Source organism: Otolemur garnettii, unplaced genomic scaffold, assembly GCF_000181295.1.
Source record: "Otolemur garnettii isolate 467f Iridium unplaced genomic scaffold, OtoGar3 scaffold00006, whole genome shotgun sequence".
Taxonomy (NCBI): Eukaryota; Metazoa; Chordata; class Mammalia; order Primates; family Galagidae; genus Otolemur; species Otolemur garnettii.
The window spans coordinates 28,811,558-28,823,582 of NW_003852401.1; the positions used below are offsets into that span (position 1 = coordinate 28,811,558).

General features: G+C 41.1%; 1 protein-coding gene across 23 annotated transcripts in view; it reads right to left on the reverse strand.

Moving 5' to 3' along the window:
* The window catches only part of TRPM3 (transient receptor potential cation channel subfamily M member 3), a 559,493-nt gene that overhangs the window by 260,729 nt on the left and 286,739 nt on the right, over positions 1 to 12,025 (reverse strand). For all 23 annotated transcript variants that reach the window (XM_003782940.1, XM_003782943.1, XM_003782941.1 and 20 more), the window contains one exon: positions 4,159 to 4,330. In XM_003782940.1, coding sequence (XP_003782988.1) covers positions 4,159 to 4,330 — 172 coding nt within the window. The remainder of the gene's footprint in view (positions 1 to 4,158; positions 4,331 to 12,025) is intronic.

A 12,025-nucleotide genomic window follows, 5' to 3' on the forward strand; every position in this document is an offset into this window, starting at 1 on the left:
CCACATCTGTGCCTATACAGTCTGCCTTCCCTCCTGTTCTTCACTTGTGCATGGAATTGTAACCCTCCCATCTTCTCAAGGACTTTGTTCAAATTCCCTAGAGATTAGTCTTCGATCCCCTTGCTTTTCTATAAATGCTCACTCCTTAGGGGATCTCATCTAGGCTCATTGCTTTAAGGATGCATTGGTATTTCTGAGGCTGACTAAGCAGCACCCTTGATGCATCTGTCCCTTACCTTGAATGCTCAATTTATTACCAACCTCTCTTATGCTCTATCTTCAAAATACATCTTAGAAAAAATATTATATAATACTGTTTACATGAGGTACCTAGAATAGGCAGATGTATAAGGCAAAAAGTAAAACAGTGGCTTCCCAGAGGGGTTGATGTGAAGAAAGTTATTTAATAAGTATAGAGTATCAGTTTGAAACGATGAAAAAGTTCTGGAGGTGGACGATGGTGATGGTTTGTACAATAACAACATAAATATAAATTAATGCCAATGCATTGTTCACTTAAAAATGGTTAGAATAGTAAATTTTAAATTATGCATCTTTTGCTACAACTTTTTTTTTTTACTATCTCTAGTGCTACCATCCCTATTCAAACCGTTGTCATCTCTCGCCGACATCATTAATAGCCTCCCGAAAGCATCTCATTGTTTTTTAATCTTGTCCCCAACCTCAGTCTAATCTTTACACAGAACACTAGAGTGATATTTTAAAGCACAAGGGAGCTCTCCTAACTTGTCAGATCTGAACAAGATATTTATTTAGTAAAGGAATGAGAAATTTGTTCCTTATTAAATTTGAAGTTTAGTAAATTGCAGATAGAAGAGCACTGGGAAGCAGGTAACAGCTCATATCTGAGAGGATTCTCTTTTATCACCAAAGCCCATCAAGAAGTGAGGTTGGTGCTCCGTCCTAACTATTGGCAGTACGGAGCGGGGGGAAAGCACGGAAAGCATGGAGGGATAACATGTGCCTGAGATGTGATCCGTGATCACTGTCATGGTGAGGAGGGTTTAGGGTCTTCTTTCCATACATAATATGTAAGGAAAACATTCTTCAGAAGATGATGTCATTTACGTAAGAAAATGGGCTCATTGATAGGTGGCTCCAGTTGGAAGGCCACCTGTAAGTGATGAGGAGGGATGGCATTTGGATGAGGAAAATGCCGGGTATGTTTAGACACCCCAGGGACCGTCCTGAGCTTAGGAGGTGGTGGATGATATCCTTGTGACCTAGTGCCTCATTTTCAGGAAATCGAGTTCCATAGTTGTATTTTAGATTTCCCAGACTTTTGAAGTAGCAAACAATAAAGGAGTGACAAATGGAAATTTTAGGATGTACTTACAGAATAAAATTTTATTTTTAAAAGGAAGAACCATGTAGTTTTCCTACTTTATAAGTAGATTGGCTGTTCTAAAATACCGACTGGGAGCTGCAGAAGAGGTTTGTACTCGTACGTCTGCTGCTTCCTGTGAGGGCCCAGGCGGCTCATTCCCTGTCTGCTTCAGTTTTGTGATGGAGGCCGCTGCGTTCTCAGTGGACGCTTCACTTTGCTGCTGACTGAACAGAGACCTCCAGGTCCTGCTCTGTGCTCTTCAAAGAGCCTGGGTCACTCCTTCCCCTCTGAGGGGATGCTGCTCCCTCCCTGCTTTAGGGCCCAGTACAGTAAGGAGGAAAGTTGACCTGAGGACTTAGGAGTCATTCACTTAAAGGGCAACCGTCCTCGTATAGGTTTGCAGGGGACCCAAAGGACGCAGGGCCATGGGACTTTAGTGCTAAACCCGAGAAAGTCCCCTGCAAACTGAGATAAGTTGTTTGTCCTTTAAGTTCAGGGGTAGAACTGCAGCTAACTCCTGACATTAGCCGCTAAAACTCATGGTCAAAGTCAAATTCCTAATCCTTGTAGGTTTCTGTGACCTCAGGGCCCTTACTGTTTAATTATATTCACCAAACTGGATTCTGTGGATTTCTATGAAGCTACGAATAACAGACCTGAAAGTAAGTGAGTCTCCCGGTCGCCGAGTCTGTGCCTTTCCTCTTCTTTGTAATCTAGTCCCCTGACTGGGTCTCCACTGTGTCCTCACCTGCTTTGATAAGCTAGCAAGGGCTGGTGTCTCTGTGAAAAGGACGTGTTGTGTCCCTGGTGAACTATGCAAGGACTAGCACTGGGTAGATCTAGCTTGGCTGACCTCTTGACCACCTGTGTGGCCTGATTTTCAGCTCTATGCTGCTGGGCTGTGCTCCCATGGAGAGTAGCTGTCCACAGCCTCCCTGCCAGGCCACCTGCACAGCTTACACCTCTGGGAGCTTTGGAGAAAGGCACCTTAAGACCACTCAGAAAAAGGTGCTATTTCCTCTGCACAGCCAGGAAGGCACAAGGCTGGAGTAACAGAGCCCTGGCTGGCTTTTCACTCCAGCTCTCATCTGCTTTGCTCTGTGCACAGCTTACACAACCACACCCCCAGCTCTGCTCTCCACTCTAGTGACTAGCCAGCCCTGCTGCCACCAGGCCTGGCACAATGACACACTTTGCCTGTCTAGATAGCTTCTGTCTCACTGCTGAGTACTGTACTTGACCCTGAATTTATTCTGTCTCCCTTCTCCCATCTCCTTTAGCTTCCAGCTCACTCCTCTTTAAGTCCTCATATTCAAGCTGAGGGTATAAAAAAAGTAATGCGTTAGCCTATGAGAAACCCGAGTAGATAACACTGAATGCATTAATCTGCCCTTTCTATCCAAGAGAGTAATGAAATTCAGTTTTGGTATTTACAGACAAATCCACCACCCATTGCTAACAGGGCTTTGTTAAATTTGACCTCTGCTGGTCTCTGGATGAGTTTTCTAGTCTTTTCTTCTCCTTCCTCCCCCAGAAGATGTTCACCTTGGGATGATATTGTTTCTTCTTTCCAAAGACAGTTGGGGAAAGCAGATTCCTAATATAATTTTTATTTCAGACCTAGGCCAAAATTTATTGTTCCAGACTTTGTTGTGAAAAAACTATGAAACTTGACTGTTTAAATGATAGTAGACCCTTCACATCGGAACCACAACAGAGGCATCAGAAGGAGAAGCTGTGGTCTGACAGATCTCACAGACCAGTTCTGGGAGGAAGCGGTTATAGAAAGACCCACATGGGATAGATGGAGAGAAAAGTTCAGAGAAAAGTGATTTGGACAAGTTCAGTCACATTATACCGACTTTGGAAAAGTAAACTAGCCAAAGAGTATCTTTTGTTCTTTAGAATTATGATAAGCTTTGGAATTTCAATCAATTAGAACAAAGTTTCTCTGACGGAAGATGTAATTACTGCAAAGTTTGAGTTTGCCATGAAGCCTCACCTGTTACTTTATGAAAACTAATTGAATTTTATTTTGTAAGCAGAGGCAGTAAATTGTTTTCATAGCTCAATCACATTTAAAAGCAAGCCACTTAGTGATCTGGGGAGCACTGCTGTTTTTAGGATGCTACCTTTTCATGGATAAAACAAATGTTTACACGATAAAGCACAAAGCATGGATGTGCTTGAGAGGTGATATTAGTACAACCATGTGATGTGTGCTATGTGGTTTGTATGCACACACACATTTATCTAAATACACACGTGTCTAGAGGCAATGAATGAAACATACATAAAATTAAAAGAATTAAAATTTCATCAAGATAATGTCACATGATGTTTGGGCTTAGAGAATGTGAAATGCCTTCACAAAGCCACAGCCATGCTAAGATCAAAACCTGATTCTTTTTCTTTTTTTCTTTGTGCCACCAAAAAAAAAAAAAAAAAAAGCTTTTATAGTAAATGGAAACCATTTTTCTCCGGTGCCTGTCCTCCTTACAGTACCATGTAAAGGATGTAGGAGAAGGTTAGAAAGAAAGCTTATCTATATCTATAAACCTCAGGTACTGTTGAATTTTTCCCACATGATAAATGGAGCTTGAATCTACCAATTGTGTAATCAGTTCTTACACCTCCAATAGTCCTCATCTGGATGCCTTCCTCTCATTCTTATCAGCAACCCAGGAGAAATTATAGCCTGTATACGAAACTTGCTCAACTTCTATAATACTGCTGCTTGGCGTACTTAAAGTTATTCACTTTCAACATACTTCCTCTGAGGCATGACGGGGGGACAACAGCCTACTTACTTGTGTTTATTTTCTGGAGTGAGATATGCTTTTCCAGTTGTCTCCGGAGTTTCACCTCTGCTCCATATTTTCCAGTGGTCCCGTTGTCAGCCAAAATGAAATGGGAATGCATGCTGTTGAGAACCGTGAGCTTGCTCATGGGATTGGACATGGTCTGGTACGGCCGGACCACCTGCAGGGTATCAGAAGGAAGAGGCAGAAGTCAGAGAAAAGAAAACAGGATGTGAAAAGGAGAATCGGACAGGGGAAAGAGAGAAAGAACATCATTCTTTGGTACAGTGCAAGTAGGGTCTATATCCTTGTCCTTTGGGTTAGAAGTAAGATTTAGGACAAAAGTTCCATTCAAAGCAAGACCATGCTTAAAGGAAGACCATGCTTTTCCCATTTATTCAGAAAATAGAGTTTGTAGTTTCATTGTACTAAAAAATTGGCATGTCAACGATTGTTTCATATTGAAGTTGATCTTCTATTTGCTCATGAACCCTAAATAATTTTTAAATCTAGTAATTTTCTTTTGTTCCCTTCTCTCTCATGCTTATACTGGAATAAGCACAGCAGATGTGGTGCTAGCGGATGGTGGGGCTGGGGGACGTGATCTTTTCTCTCAAACCCATTCATTAATCTGAAGATCCGTTCTTTAGAATCAGTAGTGTTCGCACTAGATGCCTTATTTAAATGGAAGTCTTGATTGTAAAATAAGCTTGATAAAGCTTAACAGGTGAGGCCTCATGGCAATAAGCTTGTCTCTTGTGAGACAAATATGAATCAGGCCCAAAATGTTCACCTCTGTTTTAGTGTACCCTTTTTTGGGGGGTTGTTGTTGTTTTAATTTCATGGTGAATTACACTACCTAAAACAGAGTAATGTCAGCGTGGTCTTTCAGAGTTTCGGTATAAAAAGAAAAGCAGAACCTATTGGGAGCTAGTTGCCTTATAGACGTCATCTATATTCCTCGCAACAATCCTGCAAAGTAGATGGTATTATGTTCAAGATAAAGTAAAAAGAGTGTATTACACATATGACCACAATTCACACACAAGTCTGCCTGATTTCAAAATCTATGCTTTTTCCTTCCCCACACTGTTTAGACCCAAATGGAAACATAAGATGATGTTTTGGAAATCTACTTCTAAAATATTTAGGTAGGAACTTCATGCAAGACTATGAAAAGAAACAGTAGGCTCATTGCTAAGCGGTCTCAGCACAGCTATTACTGTACTGAATCATCAACACTGACAGCACAGAAATGCTTCTGGGTTTGTGTTTCTATTTGATTGTGCACGCAGTGTGTACATTAATTACAGAGTTGAGATGTTCTCGTTCTTCTCAGTATGTCATAACTCACCATGAAAAGCTATAAGATTGAAAAAAAAAAAGCTATATAGTTTGTTAAAGGAATTACAAAGTGATTTAGGAAGGTCATTCTTCACTGGCGAAGATCTCATGTAAGTCATTTTCTAGGCTTTGATGCTGATTCAAAATCCCGGCATTTCTATGAGCCTAGCAAATAAATGGTACTCAATAAACAGTGAACAAATGAGTATGCAAACTTGAGAGAGACATGCTTTTGTTCAAAGCTGAAAAAAAAAATCTTTTCTGAATTGTTTGGGAATTAACCTCATTTAAATGCAAAATGTGTATATAATTCTGAGCTTTTGAAATAGTCTTCGGTCCTATTAATACATGCCCCATTTGTTAACATAGCATTACCATATTAATTCATAGCTTTATTTTAGCTGGCTCTTATTAATAAAGGAAGCCCATAACTTTCTGATATTGCCTCTTGTAATCTCAAGGAGCCGTAATCAATTACTCCTTTGCCTAGATGGGTGCTTGAGAGTCCCCTAAAATACAACAGAGACAGTGGTTTGCTAATACCATCCTGAGCTCTCTATCACAAGTTTCTTGTGGTTGAATTTCCCATTTTGTTGTTCCTCATTTTTGATCATAAAACATTCATTCTACAGCACAGTGCACGTTAATAAAAATTAATGCCTTCTTGAAAGAGGCCTAGCAGAAAGACTTTCTCCTATTCTTAAAGTGCTTCTGCACTGTGCTTTCGAACAAAAGAAAACACTTTGGTACTGTTCTCTCTTTCCTAATAGCAGTTCCTGCAAAATCCCATGTGAAGGAGGGGGAAAGACCCAAAGCAGTCTGTGAAGGGCTGGGAACAGCAGATTTTCTAGAGGTTAAAGTGTGTATGAAAGTGAACCCCAGATATTTGGGCTAAGACAGGAGTCCACATTTTTTTAATTCCTAGGAACCTACATAAAGACTGTCAGTGAAAGTGAATTTTAAAACAAATAAAGGGATGAAAACGATTCTGGGCCACACTGGTATAATTACAACCATTCAAGAATAGAAGAAGACCATTATCTATGCTGTGTACACAGTATCTGTTTTCTCCATTACTGGATTCTAAGGACATTGGTGCTTCAGTCTTCTGACTCTTGACTCCCTTCCCTTGTGAAACACAGCTCAGCTGCTCTTTGAGAATACTGGACATCTGAATCAGTCATGGCAAGAGGGTCAAATTTATAGGATCAGTCATGAATTTTAATTTCTTCATCTCAATGATCCTCATTTCTTTTATCTTATGTGAAGGCAAGTTAAAGGCAGAGAGGTTGTCTGCTAAATTATAGGGGATATAAATCTGAAAAATAAATAAAATATCCCATTTTAGTTTCTAGTTATCATTGGAGGAAGATGTGCCGAATCCTGGAACACTCCTGAACATATGAATCACAGAAACTTGTTTGAATCCAAGTTCTTCTAATGGCTGTGTGAATCTGAGTCTCACTTTTTTAATTCTGCAAAAGGGAAATGATCAAACTACTTACCTAATGAGAATCCGTTGAGATTCTATGTGCAAAGTACCTGGCACCATGCCTGACTTCCAGTAGGCATTTTATAAATATTTATAACTTCTAGCTCTGTTCTATTTTTACCCACTCCGAGCTGATTTTCTGATTGTAAACCAGTGATCAAAATGAAATGATACGAGATAAATCAGTGACTTTTGTTTTACCCACGAGATTTAAATCAATGTAAGTAGAGAAAAAAATCAACACTCTGTTGGCAAAACATACGAAGTGTTTCTTCTTTGCCATGTCCTCCCAAGCACCTCAGAGGGTGATGGTCTGATTCTATTTGTGGATTAACTACAAAGTTAGAAAGAACTTTGCAAATACTTCAGAGGAATGCAATTTGGTCTAACTTGCCTACAAAATCCATTTAGTATTCTTCATAACAAACATGCCAGCAGTCTATTTTTGTTTAAGTTATATTTGCATATCTACAAAAGATTTGCTGATCTTCCTGTTATGTTTCCAAAGTAGGAAAAAAGTGTCTATTTATAACATGAATACAAATGAATTTTTTCCTTTCTCCGAAGAAATTTTGGAAGTAATGCAACCATTTTCATTGTTAAGAGATCATGAAAAGAGGACAACTTTTTTTGGAAGAGTGTATGTGTGTGTGTGTGTGTGTGTGTGTGTGTTTACGCACACGGGTGCGCATGTGCATGGGGGCTAAGAACAATTATTACACAGTTTTTTTTTTTTTTTTTTTTTGCAGTTTTTGGCTGGGCCTGGGTTTGAACCTGCCACCTCTGGTATACGGGGCCAGTGCCATACTCCTTTGCACCACAGGCACCATCCCAATTATTACACAGCTTTTGCACAATTAATGTGTAGGTATTTTGGATTACTGCAGCATGTTTCTCCTCCAGGGTTTCCTGGGAAAATTAAGTCCTAATGCCCCCCAGGGGTGTTCAACCTTTTTTTTTTTCCTGCCCCATTGGAAGAAAAAGAGTTGTCTTGGGTCACACATTAAACACACAAACACTAACTGCACATGCAGCCTGGCCCACGGGCCACAGGTTGGACACCCCTGCCAGCATTCATTGCATATAAGAGTTCTCTTTCTTTCCTAAGAATATAGGACAGTCAATCAAATAATTTTCTGTCTTTTATAGTTCAGAGTTGAAAAAGGCTGAATGACGTCTGAAAGGTCCTTTTCAGGTGCGTTTTCATGATTTGTAACTATGTGGTCAGACGTTTAAATTCATGAAGAAACTCATCTTAGAAAATGTGCGTGCCTCATTGCTGCATATCACTGCGGTCACCTGTGAGGTGCTCTCCTTGGGAAGCTATGCGCGGATACGGCACCTTGTCCACCCTTCAAAGCACTTTTGGAGCTCTTTTTCTAGAATGGCCATCAGAGCTATTACTATAGGAGGTGTGACAATTAAATTAGTGAACTCATCCTAGACAAAAGGCTGCATGTCTCATTGCTGAATATCACTATGGTCACCAGATGGCCAGGGGGAGCCCTTCGAAGGTGATCACAGTGATGTTCAGCAGTGAAGTAGGCAGCACTTTTTCTAGGATGAATTCATGAATTTCACTGTCAGACCTTCATACGGTGACAGTTGTGATGGCCCTGCTAGAAGAAAAATTCCAAATTTGCTTTGAAGAGTGAACTGGGTGCTAGTGCTGGTGCACAGCTTCCCAAGGAGAGTACTTCAAAGGTGACCGTAGTGCTGTTCAGCAATGAGGTATTAGCGCTTTTTGCAGGATATGTTCATATGAACGTTATTATCCGATCTTATGTAACAGTACCTATACTTGGAAAGGAAATTTGCTTGGAAATGGATTTTAGGCATTTATGCTCTCTGATTATCATGGAGCACCTCTAAGTAATGATATTGTGCCTTTCTTGTCATTACTCAAGTATAAATGAGAGAGTTCTTCATTCATTAATCTATCATATACTACTGGCTGGTACTGGCTGATGGATGAAATTCTGGTTCCAAGGCTTCTATATCCCTTGACTTTGAAACAAAAAGGCCCCCACAAGGTGAAGTGAGGGCTACTTAAGGGGTCAGTGAAGGTCAAGGCCCTTTCATACAAGGCTTTAGAGGATCCTCACCATGGGTAGGGAGGGAATTAACTCAGAGACACTGCACTGTGGAAATCTAAACAGGCTTCACGTGCTCCTGCCAGGGTGCTGCACTCATGCTTCAGGAAGGGCTGAGATCAGTGACGTGGAAGCTGGTCTTAGAAAGCAGCTTGAATTTTCCTGGCTCTTTGCATGTGTGTTCTGGGATCACCCAGGAGTACTAAGCAGGAAGTCAGGAGAAGGTGGGGGGCTCCAGTTCTAGTTTTTATAGTTTCTAATTTGTAACCTTGATTAAAGCTCTAAATTCATATTTTCATTCCTTTACTCACTCATTAAGAATTTCTTGAGGATACACATGAAATACTATTCAGCCATAAAAAGATGGAGACTTTACACCTTTTGTATTTACCTGGATGCAGCTGAAGCACATTCTTCTTAGTAAAGTATCATAAGAATGGAAAAGTATCCAATGAACTCAATACTAATATGAAACCAATAGATAAATAGAAAAAAAGTCATTTCTTGAGGAAATAGGATGTGGTAACTATTATGTCGGCTTGAGGAGGCACATAATCACACACTGAGATAGCTCACAATAAATGTTCAAATACATTCATGAAAAGAAACTTCTTGGACAATCGTTTTCTCATTTGCAAAACCGAAGACTTGACTGTCATTTTTGATGGCTTCCTACCTCTACCACTGAGTCTAAACAGTGAAAAAGTACAGCTGCTCTTTTCTAATTACCATAGAACAATAACTTTCCATGTGTGTTACGTACAAAAAAAAAAGTAGTTCTTTCATGTCCAGGGGTCCCTTCCATTTTATGGTGCTTTCTAAAATGAAAGGGCAGGTTGGTCACTTCAGACTCCCAGGTGAGGCCTGTGTGCCACCCTGAGTCACCGGCCTTCTGCAATCCCACTACTGAGTTGTATCCCATCCTGCCCCTGGCAAGTGGCCCAGAGTCATGCTTTTCTCTCCAATAGCACCATGATTTTAACTGAGGCTTTTAGCATTTATTGACCATTTATTGCATGCCAGGTGCTGTGACAGACAATTTTCCATGGATTAATCCATTTTACACTTATTGTATAGGAGGAACTATAGGAGCTCAGAGAAGTGAGGTGTTTCAGTCAGATTTGCCTCACTAATCCCACTGTTTCCTCTATATCACATGTGGAGTCTTAAATTCCTTTATAGGCCAGGGGACATTGAAAGGGAAGACAGAGAAGCCGGTCTGATTTTAACTTTATAGAGCACACCACGGTTGGTTTTGCTGCTGGACATTTTTGCCAGCAGCTCAGCTGGGCATTAAAATCCTTTTGACAGCTGATCAGATTATTTCCAGATGAGTCCTCTAGAACTGTATGTCTGCAGAGGTCAGGAAAGCAAACTGGGGCTGTGCTTTGGAGAGAGAGAAACGAAAGGAGTATCGAGGTTCTCTTAGGATCAGGCATCCGTTTCTGGGAAGAGGAGGGGATACTGCTGAGAAGTGAGAAGCAGCTCTGCGTCTGAGCTAAAGGAACATGGGGAGTGAGAGATGGAATGAAGAAAAGAAAGGCTCTGCGTGTCTCTAATCATGGAGAGGCCAGAGCCAGCGGGGACACTGGCTGGTTATTTCCTATTCTGGCAGCTCAGTGGTAAGTGAAACCCAGATGTAGCCTCTCAGCTCAGCAACTCAAGCAAGAAACCAGCAATCCATTTCCATTTCCAGAGTGCTCAGGGATGTTAATTGTGTGATTCCCACTAACATTCATAGGAGGAACAATTCTATCTCTCTGCAGCACAATCCTCACTTCATCTTTCTCCTCCAACAGACTCATCTCCCTCTGCCCCATCCTGAGGGGAACCCTGGACCATTCAGCTATAGGACCTACTGGCAATGGAAAGAGGCTCTTGAGTTCCCCAAATGGGCTACATCCTTTAGAATTTACCATGTATCAGTGGTGTGATTTTAATTTATATTCAGGAGTTCTTTGAACCTTTTCCCTTAGTCAAGGTTGGATTCAGTGACTCATTTCTAAGGGATAGAATAAATCAGTCATGATGACACATGACTTGTAAAATGAGGTCCTAAAAGGGCTCTCCTTAGCTCTCTCTCGGGTCACTTGCTCTGGGGAGGCCAGTGCCATGTTGTAAAGACAATTAAGCAGCCCTGTGAGGAGGTCCACATGGAGAGGAACTCCTATAGCAACTTGTGAGTGAGTCAGCTTTGAAGTGAGTACTGTAACCCCATTTGGGCCTTCAAATGATGCTGCCCCACTGTCATCTTGAGTGTGACTCCAAGGGAGACCCCAAGCCAGAACCACTCACAAGTCCCTGGCCCTCAGAAACTGTGAGGTAATCAATGCTTCTTGTTTAAGCTACTATGTTTGATGTAATTTTTTTGTAAGGCAATAGATAAGTAACACAACAGTGTATTATTACCTTCCTTCTTCTTTAAGGCTTCAAAACCTATCCTCTCTCCTTTATTCTGGACAGATCAATGCATCGTAACTTCATGGCCTCCAGGCCCCCTCCCCTGCCCTGCCTGAGTTCTCTGAGCTGCCTGGCATTGCTTCTCCAGCCTCTCACCAGCTCTGATCTCTGTACTATTTGGGTGGCCACTTACTGTCCTCACACCTCTGACCTGAACACTATCCCTTCTCTTCTCGGCACACGGTCTGACTCCTGCTCCTACACACCTACCACTTGGGTGACCCTAAAAAAGGAATTTATTCTCTGTGTGTCAGTATCTTCATATGTAGATGGAGAATAATAATAATTATAATCACCTCATTAGCTATTGTAAGGATTAACTGAGATATAAAACTCATAGGACAATGAAGTGTGAACCCAAATAAACGGGAGCTGCTATTAAGGGAAGCAGTCTTGGTAACAGATAAGGATACGGTCTTTGGAGGTAGGCAGCCTAGGTTTAAACCCCAGTAACATCCTTGACTAGTCATGAAGCATTGGGCAAGTT